The sequence below is a fragment of the Macaca thibetana genome, chromosome 3 (assembly GCF_024542745.1).
Source record: "Macaca thibetana thibetana isolate TM-01 chromosome 3, ASM2454274v1, whole genome shotgun sequence".
Taxonomy (NCBI): domain Eukaryota; kingdom Metazoa; phylum Chordata; class Mammalia; order Primates; family Cercopithecidae; genus Macaca; species Macaca thibetana.
This window is the reverse complement of record NC_065580.1, coordinates 164,480,993-164,503,407: the sequence shown is the minus strand read 5'-3', so window position 1 is coordinate 164,503,407 and position 22,415 is coordinate 164,480,993. Positions and strand designations below refer to the sequence as shown.

The 22,415-nt window shown below is 46.1% G+C and overlaps 1 protein-coding gene across 7 annotated transcripts in view; it reads left to right on the top strand.

Annotated features, from left to right (window-relative positions):
- The window catches only part of EVA1C (eva-1 homolog C), a 105,578-nt gene continuing 83,163 nt past the window's right edge, over positions 1–22,415 (top strand). For 5 of the 7 annotated variants that reach the window (XM_050786037.1, XM_050786031.1, XM_050786036.1 and 2 more), the window contains exon 1: positions 139–633. In XM_050786037.1, the coding sequence (XP_050641994.1) occupies positions 474–633 (160 nt within the window). In that variant the 5' untranslated portion in view covers positions 139–473. Of the gene's footprint in view, positions 634–6,345; positions 16,561–17,802; positions 17,922–22,415 lie in introns of those variants that run through there. The other 2 variants (XM_050786035.1, XM_050786030.1) reach the window with 2 other exon arrangements.

Sequence of the window (22,415 nt, the reverse complement as noted above, 5' to 3'; positions counted from 1 at the left end):
GGGCGAGGCTGGCACCCGGCCAGCGCGGGCAGGGCCACGGGTGCTCGGCTGTCTCCCGGGTGTGGAAGGCGCTCAAGGTGCGCGGCCGGGGACGCGCTACTGGGGGCGCCCTCCGCGGCGGGCAGCGCGCCAGGGACCGGCCTGGGCAGCCGCCCGGGGCGCCAAGGCTGCGCTTTCCCTACCGCCCTCCTCGCTTCCTCCCGCACCGCGGCAGCGGAGATTTCCTCTCTTGGAAACTACGCGGATCCTTTTCGGGGATCCTCGCCCCGCCCCAGTTCTCCGCCCCCTCCCCTTTGCTGGGGCGCCTGGACTGGCCCGCTCAGGGGAGGAGGCTCTGGCAGCCTGGGCGGGGAGGTGGCGGGGGGCCGCGGAGTCGCTGGCCATCGATTCGCCCCGCCATGTGACGCCGTCCTTAGCCCTGCGACCCCCCGCGCGTCCCGGGCCTGCGCCCCCGCCCCGCCGCGCCGAGCACCATGCTCCTGCCGGGACCTGCACGCCAGCCGCCGGCGCCCCAGCCCGCGCAGCATCCCGGCCTCCGCCGGCAGGTAGAGCCGCCGGGGCAGCTCCTGCGCCTCTTCTACTGCACTGTCCTCGTCTGCTCCAAAGAGATCTCAGCGCTCAGCGACTTCTCTGGTAAGAGTGCCCTCCCTGGCTGTGCGTCCCCCGGCACCGCGGAGCACCCAGGTGAGCCCTCGAATGGGGGCAGCCGCACCAGCGGACACGGCCAGGCAGGATTAAAGTTGAGGCGTGCTCACAGACACTTGTCTTGTCTGGTGTGAGCCCTTGGCATATAGGTGGCTGTGAGTGAAGTGGCGACAGGGGACTGCCACTCCCAAGAAGGAAGGGTGTGTAATGTATTTAGAGTTTCTCGCCCTGCTGTTGACCTCGTCAATTTCCTAGCATTAGGGACCCGGTCCTGACCCACGCTGGTTCTCTGGAGCCCTGTGCTGCGCCCAGCGCTGTAAAATACACGTGTTGTGGTCGGAGGCGTTGCACCGGGTTTGCCACCCGCGTAGCCCATTTGCCCATGTAAGGAGACTAGCCCAGGGGACACCTGACCTCGAGTCCACATTGGCAGGTAGGAAGGGAAGCCCGCGGGGACTGGAGGTCTGGTGGAAAGCAGTGAGAGATGAGGAGATACTTAAATAACAGAGAGGAGCCTCTGCCAAAGTATACCAGGGTCCTCCCTCTCCAATTCCAGTTTCCTTCACAGAAAATAATGACTTCCTACTCTCAAATCAACTAGGAGGCTTTTCTTTTTGGGAATCGTGATCCAGGTTCTCGCAGCGGATCTCAGCTAGTTCTGAGCTTACAGGTGTGACTCCCCAAAGTGAAAAGTGAAAAGTGAAAAGTGAAAGGGATTTCTAGGTTGACGATAGACTTAGGAGCACATGCTTATGTTAGCACTGCAGTTGCTTATCGGAACACAAGTCCTTGCAGACGAAACAGACCTGGATCTCCCTCTGGCAAGGCTGGAGGCCTTCAGCCAGCTTAGGGAGCAACTCTGAGCGCCACACTCCTCCTTCTCCAGGGAACCTCTCCCAAGTTCAGACTTTGCACAGTCAGTCCCTATCGGGTCCTGCAGTGCAGAGTCTTTTGCAACATAATGGTGGTAAAGGGAGTCCTTCCTCAGTCCTGTTTGTGCAGTAGGCTAGTACATAGCAAATTGAACAAGAGCAAACCAGAACTTGAATTGGGATTCTAGTTTACTTACAGAGAATGGCATTGTTAGTGGAGAGCCCTTAGGTCAGAGGCTCTTTGCTTTGAATATGTAATATCAAGGCAGTATTCCTACCTAGCAAAGGAAGCCAAGATATGCCTATTTGGCAAGCCACCCATAGCCCTTACAATCAAGTATCCCAGGATCAGAACTCTGTGGTAAGCATTCTGGGGAAATGCATCAGGCTTTTCAAGTGCTATTAACTATTTTTTTTTTTTTTGTACTAGAACTTTCTTGGCTGCTAGAAAAGCTCTGTATTAGCTTATTTGAGCTATGGAAAGCAGTTCTGAGTTCAGCCACCATCTAGCTCTGAATTCTAGGGAAATAATTGAAAACTGACAAGCCTTTTTGTGTGTGTGACATCATTGCAACTGAACAAATATTGCTTTAGGCAAATTGCAGTGCAATCATTAGATTGTTTTCACAGATTATAGACACTAAGAGTTCTGTTGCTTTAGGGAAGCAGTTACAATACTTGTAACAGTCTATAGATTACCACCCAAGCAGTTACAAAACTTGTAACAGTCTATAGATTACCACCCAAGTTTGGAATTGTCTGTCTCTAGCAACTGTTATATACAGTGGAGTTGACCTATCAAACAGGCAGGCTATATCCTTAGTAAAATGAATGATTTGATACATGTTATTCTAAATAGTATAAACGATAAAAGGCATTTCCTTCTGCTTTCCATGCGAACCTGAATTCCAGGGTTTCAAACTCCCTGAGCCAGCAGTAGGTGGTGATATTGCTACCCACAGCCAGTCCCCATTTTTCCTCTCATCAGTGATGCTCTCTAGAGATCTGAAGATTAGGGAGAACATGTCAGAAGCCTTTTGGGGAGAAGAAAAGAAATATAATGTCCTCCCAAACCACTGAGGCCCTTAAGTTTAAACCTTAATTCCATATCATGTGAGGTCGGAGAAATATTAGAAAAATCTCACGGAGAAAGAAAGATCATCTTCCAAGTTGGCTCATTTGACTTGGGTTTTAGCTGCCCTCCCTCTGCAAATTCCTAAGCTCCAAAGATGACCATCTTATTGTCCGGTTCAGTGTTTCAGCTGACGCGAACCCCCTGTGGCCTCAAGGCTTGCCGCTTGTGTTCTTGGGACAGTCGGTCCTGTTCCTTTTTATGAACTTGAAGGAGTGCATAGAAACCAAAGCTGAGGCCTGGAAAGAGACAGTGGACTCTCCCCCGCAGAGCCTGATCACAATAAACAGGGCTAGAGAGCAGTGTTTGACAATGCAGATACTTGCCTGTTTTTCTAAATAAGGGGAACATCAAAAACTAGCAGAGGATAGAGGAAACTTGGGACCCCTCTGCCCTGTGAAGGAGGGAGGATGGTGTATCCATGTGAAAGAAAGTGCCAGAATGTCAGGGGTCCCAGCCATTGTCTGTACAATATAGGCCCCCCTCTCCCCCAAGGAGATTAACAGTGCAGAGTTTTGGAAAGTTCCTTAAGCCTTTCTCTTCTTTGCGGCTCTTCCTTGAGCCTTTTCCTGGGGCTGTCAGCTGGTGTAGTTTTCCTGGGTCATTGATTTTTTTTGCCCTTGGGGATTCCAGCATCGATCTCACTCTTAATAAGCCAGAGGCAGCATCGTGGCCCCCTCCTTCTCCCCATCCATGCTCGTGACGTTCTAATCACCTCCAAGCCTGCTGGTAAACAGGCTCCCCAAACACCGCCTCCTCTCTCATCCCCAAAGATTTTGAGATGTCGCCAGCGGCCACTGGAAGGCTATCATCATTGCATTAAAAATGAATCCCAGCGAAGGCAAGAGAAGTTCATGCAAAATTAGTGCCTCTGATCCTTAATCTCATACTCAAATGTGCTTGGCTTTCGTCCACTTTCCTCTTTGGGATAGAGTTCTGTTCATTTGACTGCATTCTCAAATTGAGGATTTGGCTTGAGACGTCTAAATTCATCATTGACTTGAAAAACAAAACAAACCCCAGAAGTATAATGCTATGCCCATCGTCTTTGTTCAGAGAACAAGACAGGGAGCTGGAGCTTGAGGATGAGTGCTGAGAGGAGGGAGGGGTACCCTCTTGAGTAGCAGCCATAAAGAGCAAGGGATCCTCTACATTTTTGCCGTAAAGAGTGGTGTTTCAGTGTGTCTCTTGTATTTAGTTTGTGATGGTCCTTCAGTACTTACTGTTTTGTGTGTGTGTGTCTGCTTTTAATTTGTGTTGTTTCTCTGCTGAAGGCAAGCTGGGTCTTCTCTTTCTTCCCTACTTCTTTCCTTTGTCTCCTTTTCTTTTTCTTTTTTTTTCTTTCTGAGACGCAGTCTCACTCTGTTGCCCAGGCTGGAGTGCAGTGGTGCAATCTTGGCTCACTCACTGCAACCTCTGTCTCCCAGGTTCAAGCAATTCTCTTGCCTCAGCCTCTCAAGTAGTTGGGATTACGGGCACCCACCACCACACCCAGCTCATTTTTGTATTTTTAGTAGAGACAGGGTTTCACCATTTTGGCCAGGCTGGTCTCAAACTCCTGACCTCAGGTGATGCACCCACCTTGGCCTCCCAATGTGCTGGGATTATAGGCGTGAGCCACCGCACCCAGCCTCTTCTTTTCTTTCGTTTCTTTTTTTTCTCCAAGAAGTTCAAAGTGATTGACGGGCTTATAGGTAGAGGTGGGGAGGAAGGAAGGGAAGGAAAGGGTAGAAAGTTGTTCTAGGTCTCACTTGAATTCCTCAAGAACTCCTGGCCTTGGACAAAGTAGACATAACCATGTGTTTCCACATTTGATTTTGCCCTAGGGCACATAGTGGTGAATGTGAGAAGTAGGAGGGACAGGGGATGGGAAACAAGGAGAGTGGGGCAGCCTTTAAGGCCTTCCTTGTACCCAAATGTCCCCAGACCTCAAAGAAAGGTCACTCTATAATAGAAGTGTTGTTTTTTTAAAAATAGAGTCATGCTCTGCTGCCCAGGCCAGAGTGCAGTGGCTATTCACAGGTGCAGTTGTAGTGCACTGTAGCCTCAAACTGCTGGCCTTAACCGATCTCCTCCTGCCTTAGCCTCCTGAGTAGCTGGGATTACAGGTGTGCACCACCCACCTGGCCTGGGCCAGTGTTCCAGTCCCTGCCATTGGTAGCCCAAGTGAGCATTAAGTGGTACTTGGTACCAGATTGTATTAGTTTGCTAGGGCTGGCATAACAATATACTACAGACTGGGTGGCTTACACAAGGAACATTTATTTTATCACAGTTCTGGAGGCTAGAAGTTCAAGATCAAGGTCTTGGCAGAGTTGGTTTCTTCTGAGGCCTATCTCCTTGGCTTGTAAATGGCATCTCCCTGCTGTATCTTCACACGGTCTTCCCTCCATATGTGTCTGTGTCCTAACCATCTCTTCTTACAAGGACATCAGTCATATTGGACTAGACTCCTTCAAATGATCTCATTTTAAGCTAGTCACCCATTTAAAGGCCCTATCTCTAAATACTATCATAGTCTGAAGTGTTAGGGATTAGGACTCCAACGTATGAATTTTAGTGGGATGCAGTTCAGCCAAAACTTAGGTCATTTGCAGCCCAATAAATAAACCTGACTGGTAGCTCTTTATTGCATTGGCCAGGAATTCCAGGGTATAGAAATATGGTAATTCAATTGAACCTGGGGCCTCAAGGTGGGAACTCGGTATTGATGGACACAGTTGTTCATTTTGGAGAGGTTGAACCTTGTTATTTGCTTTCAGATAAACATTGGGTCTCAGCCCTGGCAGCACAATAACATCTCCTGGGGAGACTAAAAAAAATATATAGACAGGCTGCACCCCAAGACATCTGATGTAATTGGCCCTGGGAGAGCCAGTCACTGATCTCTTTTTGAAAGCTCCCCAGGCAATTCTAATATGTGGCTAGAGTTGAGGACCACACTTTTGGAGTTCAGAGGGGAGGGTGACCTCCTGCCCATGCATCAGTTCATCCAAGGGTACACAGTGTGGCTGGGTGTCCCCTTCACCCCCTACCCTAGGGCTCATCACCAGGGAGACCAGGACTGTATTTCCCCAGCATATCAGCACCTCCCAATACAGACACCTGTGCATGCACAGCCATGCAAACACACACATGCACACACCCTTCCCTCTGCCTTGTATTATGCCTCAGTCACATCATCCTTTTTATTCAAGATTTATCTTTACTTTAAAAAATGTATGGAGTGGAAAGCCAGCTCGTAACTAAAGAAAAACAAACCAAGTATACAAAGGAGTTGTCTAGAGGCCACAGAAGAAGAGAGATGAATAGCCAGTGTCTGAATCTGCTCATCTGTTTCCATGGAAAGTGACTACATCTGAAAAGTTTTCTACCGGCTCTTTTTGTGGCAGAGAAGAGTCTCGGCCCACAAGTGGTCCCTGTTATTGATGGCTTTGGTCTCCCAGGTGCTTTATGGGAAAGGGGAGCCTAGCAGCAGTTTCAGAGAAGAAACAAGAAGAGGGTAAAAGTTAGTCGAGCTCAGTTTTTATCTGATTCATCCTCATAGCAACTCTATGAGGTCAGGCCCGGTCTCATTTGCAGATGGGAACTCAGCCTCAGAGAGGGTAACAAACGTGCCCAAGACCGCCCAGCTAGGGAGCAGCGCTGAGGCAGGCTCCAGCACCAGGGCTGGCCAGGGCACGGGGATGGGGCCAGGCTGGGGTCTTGGCCTGCAAGGGTGTTGGGGTAGGGAGGAGCAAGACCAGAAAAAAAGGTGCCACAATTTGCCTAACCTTTCTTGATCGTTCATGCGGTGATCGCTGCCAGTTGAGGTGCTTCTGAATAGACTGACCTTTTCCTACCCCTCCATCAGCGTCATTTCATCACCGTCCTCCCCAAGTGGCTGCACTCACAAAGTGGTCCAGTGGGGTAGGAGAAAAATGTCACAACTTCTGTTCTTGCCTATTGGCTTTTCCATCTTAACAAAAAAAAAAAGAGTTAAGTTTTGCTTATAATTAACATATAAATTGACAGAACATGTGATTTATAAATAAGTGTGCATATATTGGAGATGTGTTATCAAAATGTTTCTGTTCGTGATGTTTTTTATAATGCTTTTCTGCCAGTAATAATAATTATTTTTAAAAACTTTTATTTTAGGTGTGGGGGTACATGGGAAGGTTGGGTACATAGATGAGTTCATGAGTTAAAAAATTTGGAGGTCACTGATCTTCACAGCCCACCTGTTGTCTTAATATCTTTAAAATTCTCAGTGAGGCACCACTCTGAGGGTAGTATACAGTGAGAGAACAATTGCTCCCTTGTTACCCACCCCTATTGCCTGACTTGCCTGCTGCTATCCCCAGCTCCACAACTGCTAATAAAATTTAGACACAGGATTTGAACCCAGTACCTATCAGGTTTTAAATATCCATACTGATGGCCGGGCACTGTGGCTCATGCCTGTAATCCCAACACTTTGGGAGGCCGAGGCGGGTGGATCATTTGAGTTCAGGAGTTCGAGACCAGCCTGGCCAAAATGGTGAAACCCCATCTCTACTAAAAATACAAAAATTAGCTGGGCGTAGTGGCGTGCTCCTGTAGTCCCAGCTACCCAGGAGACTGAGGCAGGAGAATCGCTTGAACCCAGGAGGTGAAGTTTGCAGTGAGCCGAGATTATGCCACTGCACTTCAGCCTGGGCAACAGAGCGAGATCCTGTAAAAAAAAAAAAAAAATTCCATACTGTCACTGAAGCTGAGCAATGGACCAAGAAGGTGGGAGCAAGGGTGGGGGCTGGGGAGGGGGAATCTGAAGTCTTATGATACTTTGTCACTATTTTAATGAGGCTGGTATATTTGCATCCTTCTGTAAGGAAATGGTTTCTCATAATAACATAAATCCTAAATCCTAGAGTCACGAAGATTTTAGTACTGGAAAGAGAATCTCGGATTGGAAAGGCAGCTGACCAAGTGATTCTGGTGTCTTCCGAGTTTCCCCTTGCCCCTTGGGGTACCTCGTTCTGCCACCCCTTTAGTTGAGTCCCATGTGTGCACCACCGGTTCAGCAGAGCCAATAACTTCTTGGTTACCCTCAGCACGAGTAAAAAAGTTGGTGAGTTAAAAATACTTTTAGGGTTTTAAAAAATTTTTACAGCCTGGCCTATACGGTGAAACCCTGTCTCTACTTAAAATACAAAATTTAGCCGGGCATGGTGGTGGGCACCTGTGATCCCAGCTACTCGGGAGGCTGAGGTAGGAGAATTGTGTGAGCCTGGGAGGTAGAGGTTGCAGTGAGCCAAGATCACGCCACTGCACTCCAGTCTGGGCGACAGAGTGAGACCCTGTCTCAAGAAAAAAGAAAAAACTTATTTTTTACTTTTGAGATAGGGTCTCGCTCTGTCACCCAGGCTGGTATACAGTAGTGCAATCACGGCTCACTGCAGCCTCAACCTCTGGGGCTCAAGCCATCCTCCCACCTCAGCACCCCCTAGTAGTTGGGACTATAGTCACATGCCACCAGGCCTAGCTAATTTTTTTGGCATTTTTTGGGTAGAGACAGGGTCTCACTATGTTGCCCAGGCTGGTCTCGAACTCCTGGACTCAAGAGAGCCACCCGCCCCGGCCTCCCAAAGTGCTGGGATTACAGGAGTGAGCCACTGCGCCTGGCCCTAAAAATAATGTATTAAGCACATAAAACACTCTATGCCAGACACTGTTCAAAGAACTTCATGTTAAGTCATTCAGTCCTCCCAATTGTAGCTATAAAGGAGATGCTTGTATAAAAAGTTCAAGAAACTGAGGCAAAGAGCGTCACTTTTGGGGATTTGAATCCAGGTAGCCTTTCTAATACTAAGGGAAGAAAACAAAATAAATTACATGTAGTTTAAAGCAGAGGCACTTCTGTCATGTTTATCTCTTCATTTACCAGAGCCAAATCTTTCCCAGGACTTATATAAGTAATATCCATTCCTTGTCCTGTTTAAAGATAATACCATCTAGCCCCAAAGAACTGATTATAGAATTGAGTCTGTAATTTGTTTCTGGAAATTGGTGTTCTGAAACTATTTCCCCAACAGAACACCTAGAAACACTGAATAAAATATAAGAAACATCTTTTCATGCATAAGTGAGTGGTTAAATATAAGAAATATCCAGGAAACAAAAATGAAGAGAGAATAGAGAACTAGGGATGATAGCTGGTGCAAACCCTATGACTACGTTGGAGTTGCTGATGGTCTTGACAATGCAGATTTAACAGGTGCCTGAGCGCAGGTGATAAGGCATGAGACCACTGTAAAGTGAGGGATTAGAATAAAGACCTCTATATAAAGCCAGGACCTTGAAAGCCTAAACCTTCATTAAAAGGTGGATGTGAAACAAATCAGCCTTCTTGTAAAGAAAGATGACAAAGAAACTTGTCATAGCCTTGGTTCAGGATTGGAGAAAAAAATAATGTCTCTTGAGACAGTGTAACCAAAATTCTGCCTTTTGGGGAGTCTAGGTTTTGAATTCATATTACCTTTACTGAGAAACCCAAACTGAGACACTAATAAAGTTGGCCCATGATACCTGGTAAAAGCAAACACATAGATACTGCCTGCATGGGAACATCATCAATATAGGCCCATCTATAGATTCCTATAGATGAAATGTTGCTGATTATGATCACACAATTCAAAATTACATTATATGAGAAGTAGTCAGCAGCGATGACATAGTTCTTAAGTAATAAAAGAGAGAATCTAGGGCTGGCCATGGTGGCTCATGCCTGTAATCCCAGCACTTTGGGAGGCCAAGGTAGGTGGGTCACCTGAGGTCAGGAGTTCAAGACCAGCCTGGCCAACATGGCGAAGCCCTGTCTCTACTAAAAATACAAAAATTAGCTGGGCGTGGTGGTGGGTGCCTGTAATCCCAGCTACTTGGGAGGCTGAGACATGAGAATCGCTTGAACCCAGGAGGCAGAGGTTGCAGTGAGCTGAGATTGTGCCCCTGCACTCCAGCCTGGGCAACAGAGCAAGACCCTACCTCAAAAAAAAAAAAAAAAAAAAAAAAAGAGGGAATCTAAAAAGAAATTTAAGAAGGAATCTAAAACATGAGAAAGGAACAAAAGGCTATCAAGAAAAAAACAGGTGTATTTATAAAAGAATCAAATGTATTTACTCACATGAAAAATATATTCATTGACATGAAAAGCCTGATGGGTAGGTTGAAGAGCAGATTAGATATAGCTGAAGAGAGAAACAGTGAGGTGAAAAAAAAAAAAAAGCTGGAGAAATTATCCAGAATGAAACAAAACAGGTAAACATATGGAAAACATGGAAGAAAAGTCATAAGACATGGAGGACGGAATGATGGTTGAATATACATTTGATCAGTATTCCAGAAAAAGAAAGTAGGGAAAAGGAGAGAGAGGCGACACTCAAAGTGATGATGTGCTAGGATTAATTTTTTTTTTTTTTGAGATGGAGTTTTGCTCTTATTGCCCAGGCTAGAGTGCAGTGGTGCAATCTCAGCTCACTGCAACCTCCACCTTCCAGTTTTCAAACAATTCTCCTGCCTCAGCCTCCCAAGTCGCTGGGATTACAGGCACCCGCCACCATGCCCAGCTATTTTTTTTGTATTTTTAGTAGAGATGGGGTTTCACCATGTTGGTCAGACCAGTCTTGAACTGCTGACCTCATGATCCACCCACCTCGGCCTCCCAAAGTGCTGGGATTACAGACGTGAGCCACCGCACCTGGCCCTGTCCTAGGATTAATTTTTAAGAATTAATGAAAGATTCAGATTTAAGCATTCCACGGAAAATAAATAAAATAAATTTATACCTGAATGTGTCATACTGAAACTGTAAAATACTAAAGACAAAGTGACAGTCTTAAAAGCAATCAGATAGTAAAGAAAATGTTATCTATAAAGACTTTGCAACAAAAACAGTGGGAGCCATAAGATAGTGAAATAATATTTTTCAGGTTCTGAGAAACAAACAAACAAAAAACAACCATCAGCCCTGAATTATATACCCAGCTAAACTACTTTTCAAGAGTGTGTGAAATAAAGACAAATTTACCACTATTGAATCTTTACTAAAACAGCTACTAAAGGGGTCAGGCACAGTGGCTCACACCTGTCATCCCAGCACTTTGGGAGGCCGAGGCAGATCACTTGAGGTCAGGAGTTTGAGACCAGCCTGGCCAATTTGGTGAAACCCATGTCTGTACTAAAAATACAAAAATTAGCTGGGCGTGGTGGTGTGTGCCTGTAATCCCAGCTACTCATGAGTCGGAGGCAGGAGAATCGCTTGAACATGGGAGGCGGAGGTTGCAGTGAGCCAAGATAGTGCCACTGCACTCCAGCCTGGGCAACAGAGTGAGATTCTGTCTCAAAAAAAAAAAAAAAAAAAAAAAAAAAACAAATGGTGGGCAAAGAAATGGTACAACTTCAAATGCCCTTTATCCACATTCCTTGCTCTGTCTTCTGCTGAGGGAGTATCATCTTTTTGTGTTGAGAGGGATGTTCTCTAATATATTTCACTCTTTTGATGGCAAAAGTCATGAGAGACTTTCTTGACCCACTTGAGCTCTTCCAAGGACTATAACTTCCACCCTGAGATACTTAAGGCTCCTCCACAGGTGAGCCTCAGTTTCGTGGTGACCACACACTGGAAGTTCTGTAGGGAAGAATGGGAAACAGTCTAAAGCCTCTCAGGTCCCGGATGCTGTGCTAGATATGATACAGCCTACTCCAAAAAATCATTCCTTTCCTGGGGAAGCTTGCTTTTTAGTGGGTTCGTGGACACACACATTACAGAGGAGCTTGAGGGATGAGCCATAGATTTGGCAGGTCACATTCTCCAAAAAATAGTAAGCAAACCACAGAGTTTGGAACTGAGTGTTTGGAAGTATGTTCACAGACCTACTAGATGACTCTGTCTATGCGTAGATTTTACATTTCCTTACATGAATTTCTCCCCTTATGTTCTCTCCGACACCTGTATCGTTTGCTCACTCAAGCCTCTGGAAATGAATTTCTCCTGCACTAATAAGTTAGAGAATGAAACGATACTGGGATGAAGTGATGCTTTGGGTTCATTTCCATCTGAGCACCAAGTTTTCCACACGCAGAAAACCAGGCAACATTAAAATTCAAAACTCGGGCCACGGAGTCTGAAACGTATGTTTGCGAACAGTCTGATTTCATGTCTGCCTCTGATGCCCTGTGAATACAAATCGCCTCATTTGGGGCTGGAGGAGCAGAGAGGAGGAAACCCAAGAATGATCTCCAACACAAATCTTTAATTCGGATGAGTATAATAGAGTGTAATCCCATTTCAAGTCTGTCAGCATTCCTTTGATGATTACAAATGAGTCCCTTTTCCCCTGCAATGTGGGGGAATAATCTGGATAAAATAACCCTTTTTGTCTGCAAAGGCCCATGCGATGCATACTCGTGACAGCTTTCAGAGTAGTGTTTCAGAGGCTGAGAAGAGCATACTGTGCTACCACGTCATCTCCTTTCTTTCTCTTGACTTAGAAGATTTTTCACTCTTTTCATGTTCAGTGGCTTCCGAAATTCTCAGGCTTAGAAATCATAAATCATCGTACTGTACCGAGGAACAAGAGAGACCCAGGTCACCAGGTCCTTTTCCCTCCCTGCCTGCTCAACAGGAGACGACAGGTGGAAATGGGAATGTATGATCTTATCTAGAAGGCCAATTTGTACAGCTTTGGAGGGATATACTTGAAGAAATGCATACAATTTTATAGTCTCTTTTTCATTAAAAAAGAATGTACACTGAACCCAAGTTCAGGCTTACATGCTTCCCTTTGTCAATTTCCTTGTAAAATTAAGGGATAGTCATTTTAAACACTTCGTTCTATTCGCTGAGACCTGAATGCCAGGACACTCGTTCCAAAGCTAACGATGCAAAATGCTTTGTGGACAGGCCACCCTGGACACAAAGATTCAGAATGAAAAGAGGTCTTGAGAACTCCAGTGCTGCGGTCCCACTCTGTGGTGCTGGTCACAGCAGGCTGTGGAGAACCACACAGAGCAGATCTTGTGGTCTTGTTTGTTCTGCTTTCAAGTGCACAAGTGCCTCTCACCTGCTTTCCCTATTTTTTCTTCTTTTAAGTTAGAATGCCCCAGGATGATGATGATGATGATTGATAATGATTTCTGACAGAGACTCATTCTGTTACCCAGGCTGGAGTGCACTGGCATGATTGTGACTCACTGCAGCCTCAACCTCCTGGGCTCAACAGATCCTCCTGCCTCAGCCTCCCAGGTAGCTGGGACTACACACCCCGCTAATTTTTAAAAGTATTTTGTAGGGTGGGTGCAGTGGCTCACAACTGTAATCGCAGCACTGTGGGACACCTGAAGTCAGGAGTTCGAGACCGACCTGGCCAACATGGCAAAATCCCATCTCGACTGAAAAAAAAAAAATACAAAAATTAACTGGGTGTGGTGGCATGTGCCTGTAAATCCCAGCTACTTGGGAGGCTGAGGTAGGAGAATCACTTGAACCCGGGAGGCGAAGGTTATAGTGAGCCGAGATCACGCCACTGCACTCCAGCCTGGGAGACAGAGTGAGACTCCATCTCAAAAACAAAGTATTTTGTAGAGACAGGGTCTTGCTATGTTGCCCAGGCTGGTCTCAAACTCCTAGCCTCAAGCGATTCTCCTGTCTCAGCCTCTCAAAGTGCTGAGATTGCAGATAGGAGCCAGTGTGCCTGGCCCAGGATTATTTTTTATTAGTGTTCTAGCTCTCAAAAACCATAAACTAAGGCTTTGAGGCAAAAGGTCTTTTCTTGTCTCAGACTTCTGTGTTTCTCCCTGGCTATTCAAGTCAAGGCAGGTTCTTTGGGTTTGTCAACATTTGCCAAAAGTGCTATATGGTCTTTCCAGGGGATGGCTCTCTTTATCCGGTGAAAATTTTGCTTTTCCGAATGTTTAGTTGAGATCAGTGATTCTCAATCCAAGAGTGATTTTGTCCCTCGGGAATATCTGGCAATATCTGAAGGCAATTTTCTTTGTCACAGCCTTTTAGTGGGTGGAAGCCAGGGACACCGCTAAACATCTTACAATGCCCAGGACTGCGCCCCCACAGCAAAGAACCATGCAGTCCTCGTGCCAAGGTTGAGGAACCCTGGGCTAGACCAGCAGACTTGTCCTTGTTTTATTATCGACACTTTTAGAACCTGAAAAAAGTGAAAACTTTTGTTTTTTTTAATCAGAGTTGAGTCTGGAGTCCCTAGACAGCTCTAAAAGACTCTTCTCCACATCTAGCTTGTCTTCTGTAGCCTGAAGGAGGTCTTCAGTTCCATAAAGCCAAAGAAATGAAAATCCACAGGCTGCTATGCTTCTCCACACTCTCTAGCCCAGTGGGGTTTTAGTCAGAAGTTTTCCCCCTTCCTTTCCTCCAAGGACCTTGTCTATGTGTTTGGCCCTTTTGCCTTCATCTCCAGCTAGACTCTTGGCCATCATTAACGTCAAAGTGAAATATCGCTCTCGAGAGGTGTTCAAACTTGAAATCACTCGCTCACTTGACGTGCAAGGATGTGTTTGCAACACATCTCAATTATTTCAAAATCTCAGTGAAACAGTTGCATGATGGGGGTGGATAATTTGATTTGAACATGAAAAAGGAAGAGAGAAAGTCATGAAGATAATGCAGAGTTTTTTTTTTTTGGCATCTCCCACTGCCTCCCTGACTTTCCTCCTTCCCTGTGTTCCTGCTCTTATTCCCCCTACCTCTCTCTCTCCATCCCCGGCCACCCCACCAGTCTCCATGCACTCACAGACAGCCAGCTTCGGCGTTATTTTGTGAACAGTGCATTCAGCCGTCTGTGCTGCTGTTATACAGTTATCAGGATACTCTGGAGTTTATGTGGTCATGGGGCTGAGCACCGTTTTATGGCCCACATCGAGGAGGAGGAGTCATTGGACTCCTCTGAAGTGGTAACTACCATCCCTGCCCAGAGGCCTCAAGACTGCGGAGCAGCTTCCACTTTCTGAGCGTGCCTCCCTCTATCACCCCTTCAGACAAGTCACAACTCTACTTAAAATATTTTTTTCCTTCTGCCAAACACAGAGAAAATATAGTATTGTTTCCAAGAGAGCGAGCAGGGGCACCAGCAGGAATGGGTGTGCAGTATTTGTACAGTTTTGTGACTCAGTCCATCTGAATTTCCAAGCATTTTAAGAGCTTTGTCCCAAAAAAAGGTCTATTGTGTGGCTCTTGGCACTGAAGAAAATAGCAGGCCTGTCAGAACTCTGTTTCAGATTTAATTTTCAAGTGGGTGATGTACGAATGCTGTCCAACGGGAGGGCATTTTCTCATTCCTGCTCACTTTGGTGCCATAGAACTTCAGTTTTCAGAATCAGCTCAGATTAAAAAACTGAAGCATCTTTTCCCTTGACACCCTTTTAATAAAAAGGCACCATGTTCTTAAGCAGAGATTACTGTGGCTCTTAAATGAATATGGCTTCCTGCAATAAAAGTAAAAACATTTGACAATGTATATAATACATTTTTTTTTCAGAGCATCTTCTTGCAAGACTTTACTATTCTTTGTTTCTATACAGTTTGGAAATTCAGGCCTAAAGACATTATTGATCTTCTTAAATGCCTCTTGAATGGAGTATTTACTGCTGGGTATAGACGGTGTAAAAAATAGGCAGAGGCTGGGCGTGGTGGCTCATGTTTGTAATCCCAGCACTTTGGGAGGCTAAGGAGGGCAGATCACAAGGTCAAGAGATTGAGACCATCCTGGCCAACATGGTAAAACCTCATCTCTACTAAAGATACAAAAATTAGCTGGGCGTGGTGGCACATGCCTGTAGTCCCAGCTACTCGGGAGGCTGAGGCAGGAGAATCGCTTGAGCCTGGGAGGCAGAGGTTACAGTGAGCTGATATCACACCACTGCACTCCAGCCTGGAGACAGAGTGAGGCTCCATCTCAGGAAAAAAAAAAAAAAAAAAGCAGGCTGAGGCCAGGCACAGTGGCTCATACCTATAATCTCAGCACTGTGGGAGGCCAAGGTGGGAGGATGGCTTGAAGGCAGGAGATTGAGACAAGCCTGGGCAACATAGCAGGACTCCATCTCTATTAAAAAAAAAAAAAAAAAAAGCAGGAAACACTTGTTTTTGAAGTTGCTCTTTTCCTAATTGTTTTCTTCCCTGGACCTTAAACAGTGGACAGTGACTTTTCTCATCACATGTATACTTTATGTAGAGTGTACAATTTGTCCTCCATGTCCCTGTCTTCTCTTGTTGATAAAGATTATGTACTACATTTTTTAAAAAAAAGAACTGAAGGATCATATCTGACCCCTGGATCCCTCTGAACTGTGAATAGATGATAAACTTCTGGGCTCAGAAATTTTCTCATAATGTTGCCAAGCATTAGTCCAGCATGGAGGCAACTTTCTGCTCAAACCACTCATTTGGGTCCCGTGCCCAGTGTCACCCATCCTCAGCAAAACAACCTTTATTTCCTTCTTCCTGGTTTCCAGAAAGTTCCCCTAAAGCCCCGAGGAATCACCGAATGAAAGGGGCTTTTTACCAACAGGAAACTTAAGTGGAGTGCCAATACACAACATGGATTGCACCAGGCTGGGTCTAAGATAAAACTAGACTGTGGACAACATAAGAGAGAAGACCCATATGGCTCTGCACTGCCTGGGTCTGTTATTGTGTGGGAGGAATGTCTTAGTCTGTTGCTCCTGTGGGTGTAGCTAAGACATGAACTAGGAGCCTTCATCCGTAGAAAGCAGTCAGACACCTGAGAACCAATCCCAAACTGCAGGCTTCCACAGAACCTTCTGGAATCTTCTGGAATGCAACTCATTACTGCCAGAGGGTCTTTGATGAGTGTCTACTCTCCACCATTTGTCTTCATTACCCACATATTCTCTTTCCGTGGAAAGGTAAGTTTAATATTAGAGTTTATGCAGTCTGGTATATTAATCGAGAGCTTTACTTTAAAGAATGTCACTTTTATGATTCAGTCTCACAGACTGGGTTAAAATGGCAGTGTTGACTATTAAGTCATAAATTACTATAATGATCCTTATTATTATTCAAGCAAGCTGTGAGAAATGAGCATTATCTCACAATATATGCCTTTTAGTGGACCTGAGGGAAGAGTGTATTTGCTGGAATTACAGAAGCCTGAGAACCACAGAGGAATTCTCACTGCAGGGCATTCAGGGTCCAAGGCTGATTCTATTTTGCATGCTCAGTCCTTACTCAATTTATTTTTGTTTATTTATTTATTTTTTGAGACGGGGTCTCGCTCTGTCGCCCGGGCTGGAGCGCCGTGGTACAATCTCGGCTCACTGCAACGTCACCTCCCGGGTTCAAGTGATTCCCCTGCCTCAGCCTCCCGAGTAGCTGGGATTTCAGGCACCCACCATCAAGCCTGGCTAATTTTTGTATTTTTAGTAGGGACAGCGTTTCACCATGTTGGCTAGGCTGGTCTCAAACTCCTGATCTCAGGTAATCCTCCTGCCTCGGCCTCCCAAAGTGTTGGGATTATAGGCATGAGCCACTGTGCCTGGCCCTCAATTTATTTTTTAATTAATTAATTAATTAATTAATTTTGAGATGGATGTTCGCTCTTGTCCCACAGGCTGGAGTGCAGTGGCGTGATCTCGGCTCGCTGCAACTTCTGTCACCCAGGTTCAAGCGATTCTCCTGCCTCAGCCTCCTGAGTAGCTGGGATTATAGGCACGCACCCCTACACCCAGCTAATTTTTGTATTTTTAGTAGAGACAGGGTTTCACCATGTTGGCCAGGCTGGTCTCGAACTCCTGACCTCAGGTGATCCACCCGCCTCGGCCTTCCAAAATGCTGAGATTACAGGCGTGAGCCACTGCACCTGGCCCCTCAATTTAATTTTGATAAAAGTATCAGGGAAATAAGCCACAAAAGGACAATGTGCAGATGTTAGAACAGAGCTGTCCAATAGAAATATAAGGTAATCCACATATGTAATATTAAATAATTTAGTCGCCATATTAGAAAAAGTAAAAGGGGTGAAATGAATTCTCCTAGTAAACTTTATTTAACCAACATATTCAAAATAGTATTATTTCAACATTAATGAATACTTAAAAATTCTTAATGAGATATTTTATGGTTTTTTTTTTTTTTTTTTGCTTATGAAGGCTTGGAAATCTAGTGTATATTTTACACTAACAGCATATCGCAATTGAGATGGCCACATCTCAAGTGCCAAGTAGCCATGTATGGCCTGAGGCCACGACTCTGGGCAGTACAGCTTTGGGTAAGTCTAGGGCAGGGCAGACGGGGGCACCTGGGATCAGGTGTGGAGCCTCAGGCCTTCTTTAGCACCCTTTGGTGAGGGCACTTTCTTTCCATAAAACCCAGGTCAAGCGTGCCTCACAAAGGGGCCAGGGGAAGTGCCTCAGTTTACTTGGGAGCTTGGCCTCTCCAGCTTGCCTTCCTGCTGCCTGGAAGAAGGTTGCTGTCCTCTCGCCTTCTCTAGCCCCTTTCCCAAGGACCCTCCCAGAATTTAGTCCTGTGAAGGGCCAGGGGTGCAAGGAGTCACCCACACAATGACAGGACCCACCAGCAATACCAGAAGTTGGCCAACCCTACTCATCCAAATTCCTTTCTGCCAGCTGGACGTCACAAAGCTTTCAGACTGCCGTCCTATGGCAACTCCATTTTAGGTTGCAGGGATGTAAGGGTTACTGTATTAGTCCATTCTCACTCTGCTAATAAAGTCATACCTGAGACTAGGTAACTTATAAAGAAAAAGAAGTTTAATGGACTCATAGATCCACATGACTGGGGAGGCCTCATGATTATGGCAGTGGAGGAGGAGCAAAGTCACATCTTACATGGCAGCAGGCAAGAAAGCTTGTGCAGGGGAGCTCCCCTTTATAAAACCAGATCAGGCAGGGCACAGTGGCTCATTCCTCTGATTGCAGCACTTTGGGAAGCCAAGGTGGGTGGATCACCTGAGATCGGGAGTTTGAGACCAGCCTGGCCAACATGGTGATACCCCATCTCTACTAAAAATACAAAAATTAGCCAGGCGTGGTGGCTCATGCCTGTAGTCCCAGATATTCGGGAGGCTGAGGCATGAAAATTGCTTAAACCCAGGAGGCGTAGGTTGCAGTGAGCTGAGATCACGCCACTGCACTCCAGCCTGGGCAACAGTGAGACTCGGTCTCAAAAAAAAAAATTAGATCTTGTGAGGTTTATTCAATGTCATGAGAACAGCAGGGGAAAGACCCATCCCCATGATTCAGTTACCTCCCACCGGGTCCCTCCCACAGCATGTGGTGATTATGGGAACTACACTTGGAGATTTGGGTGGGGACACAGCCAGACCATATCAGTTACTGAGCTGGGCGTCGTCTTCCTTGAATGCACATTAACCTCTGAGGCGCTTCCCGGTTAACCTCCTTCCACAGCTGAGAAAACCCAGGCTTGGCACAGGCAAGGGATCTGACCCAATGTCTCCCATCTTATTAGTGGAAGGACCAAGACTGAACCCACAATTGTGCTCCTGTTTTGAGTCACCATGCTGCCCCCAAGATCAGATCTCAAAACAAGCAGACGTGGGGGCCTCAGAAACTCCCCAGCCTAGAAATCTCCTGTCACCCAGCAACACTAAGGGCTAAGCTGGCTGCTTATTATTCTGGATTCGCACTAGAATGACCTTGGGGTGTATTTCACACGTGCTGATATCTGGAGTCTCACTCCCAGCTAACTGAATATGAATCTCTGGGTTGGGGCCTGGGCACTGATATTTACACAGAGCTTCTGAGGTGATCCTAATACATCGCCAAGGTTGACACCTGCAGAAACATCGCACACTTTTCCATTTCTTTAGTTATTAAATATGTAATATTTATTATTAGTTTTCCAGACACAGAAGTGTTGCAAGAATAGTACAAAGACATCCTTTATACCCTTCACTGGGATTCCCCAGTGCTACCATTTTACCCCATTTGCTTTATTATTTTCTAAGTGGCAGATAAGTTGTCCTTTACCCCTAAATATTCCTGTGTACTCCTTAATAACAAGGACTTTCTCTTATATAACCAAGGCAATGATCCAAATCAGGAAACTAACCCTGCTACAATACGGTTTTCTAATGTATGGACCTCATTCAGATTTCACCAGTTAACCCAATAATGTACATTGGAGCAAAAGATAATCCCAGATCATTTATTATTTTAGTTGTGTCTCTGTAGGTCCCTTTTAGCCTGGAACAGCTCCTCAGTTTTTTTTTTCTCTTTCATGGTATTGGCATTCTTGAAGAACACAAGACGGTTATTTGATAGAATGTCCCTTAGTTTGGATTTGGCTGATGTTTCTTGGTGGCGTATTCTTATGCATTTGGGGTGGGACTGTCACAGCAATGGTGTCGTGTTCTTCTCTGTGCATCGCATCAGGAGGGACATGTTGATGGTTTACCCCATTACACCAAAGTGAATGTTGATCGTTCAGTGAAGGTGGGCGCAGGTTCATTGCATTATATTGCAGAAGCCATCGTCAGCCATACTTGCTCTGATTAACCGATCATCTTACGTAGCCATTTATCTAACAAAGCTGTAAGGGTCTTGAACTCAGGATGAGCAAGCTTTAAAGCAGAAGAGAAGAAAGAAAGGAAGGCTCTGGAACCTGGAGCTTTGACCAGGATACAGGTCAGGGGAAGGCACCACCAAAGTTGCTCCTGGTGTTAGGATGAAGAGGAAGGAGAGCATTCTGTCTAGAAGGGGTTTGGGGTTAGAGAGAGGGGCACAGGAGAGTCAGAGCTGCCCACTTATGGTTTTGCTGAGGGCTACACCATGGCAGGCAGGTCTTTCATTGCTGCTCTTGAAAATTTTGTTTCGCAACCCTTCATCTGAAACAGAGCAATTCCCTTTTTCTAAGTTTTGGCCCACTTTGCAGGTGCTTCATCTGTCTTCTCTTCTCTTATTTTTGGAGACAGGGTCTTGCTCTGTTGCCCAGGCTGGAGTGCAGTGATATGATCATCGGCCACTGCAGCCTTGACCTCCTGGGCTCAAGCGATCCTCCTGCCTTAGCCTCCTGAGTAGCCGGGACTACAGGTGTGCACCACTGCACCCAGCTAATTTATTTTATTTGTTTTAGTTTTTTGTAGAGACAAGGTCTCACTTTGTTTCCCAGGCTGATCTTGAACTCTTAGCTTCAAGTGATCCTCCCGCCTCAGCCTCCCAAAGTGTTGAGATTACAGGCATGAGCCACCATGCCCAGCCCTGTCTTTTCTCTTGGGATCGATGACTTCCGCATTAGCTCCAGGAATAATTTCTGTTAAGGTGATACCTGGCTTGACACTTCTGGTAACTCCGGTTGTTTACCTATTGCTTATCTCCAGAACCCATGTGATGCTTCCCACTTCAAAGCACACTAGCGCCTGTCAGCTTGAAGGCATCCCCTGAGCTGCTGGCAAACGAGGCCTTTTTACCCACAGATTAAACCTCTTATTTGTTTTAATAAATGATCAAAACTTGGTTTGCCTCCTGTGCGTATGTTGGTTGGGACCAAGAGGGGGTGGTGGTGATTTCTGTCCACCTGGGACCTCAGGCCGCCTGGTGGCCCCTGAACAAAAGTGAGGCAGGCAGAACAATGAGCATGTTCCCCGTCTGCCTCGCTGCAGTCAGTGTTTCTGCCTGTGGTTGTCTTTGGCGCTTTATCAAGATGTGTCACTCCCTTGTCTTTGTTCCCCTCCTTCTTATATTTACCTTCACCTGGGCTGCTAAGTGCTGCGGGAGAAACATCGGGTTGTTGTGGAGATTGTGGCCACAACAAAATTAGGTTCCCCACCCTCAGGTTGTCCCTGGCTGGTCTCTTCCTCATGCCTTTGAAGAAAACAACTCGTGGAGGTCGTCATACTCATAAAGGTGAACATTTCACAGAGCAGGGCACTGCTGTGGGTTGAGTTGCATCCCCCTTCCCACAAAAGACTTCTTGGAGTCCTGACCCCCCAGTACCTCAAAATGTGATTATATTTGGAGATACTAATTACAGAGGTACTCAAGTTAAAATGAGGTTGATAGAGCAGGCTTTATCCAGTATAATGGGTGTCTTTATGGAAAGGGAACATTGGCCAGATGCAGTGGTTCATGTCTGTAATCCCAGCACTTTGGGAGGCTGAGGCGGCAGGATCACTTGAGGCAAAGGTTCAAGACCAACCTGGCCAACATAGCAAGACCCCCATCTCTATTAAAAAATAATAAAATAGCTGGGTGTGGTGGCTCATGCCTGTAATCTTAGCAGTTTGGGAGGCCAAGGCGGGTGGATCACTTGAGGTCAGGAGTTCAAGACCAGCCTGGCCAACATGGTAAAAACTGTCTCTACTAAAAATACAAAAAAATTAGCTGGGCATGGTGGCGGGCACCTGTAATCCCAGCTACTCGGGAGGCTGAGGCAGAAGAATGGTGTGAACCTGGGAGGTGGAGCTTGCAGTGAGCTGAGATCACACCACTGCACTCCAGCCTGGGCGACAGAGCGAGACTCCATCTTAAATAAGTAAATAAATAAATATAATTTTATATATATATGGGAAATTTTGGACACAGATGCACACAGGGAGAAGGCCACGTGAAGATTGGACTTGGGCTGCCACGAGCTAAGGAGCTGGCGGAAGCTGGGAGGGAGATCCTTCCCTAGCATCTTCAGAGGGAGCATGGCCCTGAGAATGCCTTCCTGTCAGCCTTCTGGCCTGCAGGTGTGAGGCGATGCATTTCTGTAGTTCTAAGCTACCCAGCTTGGGGTACTT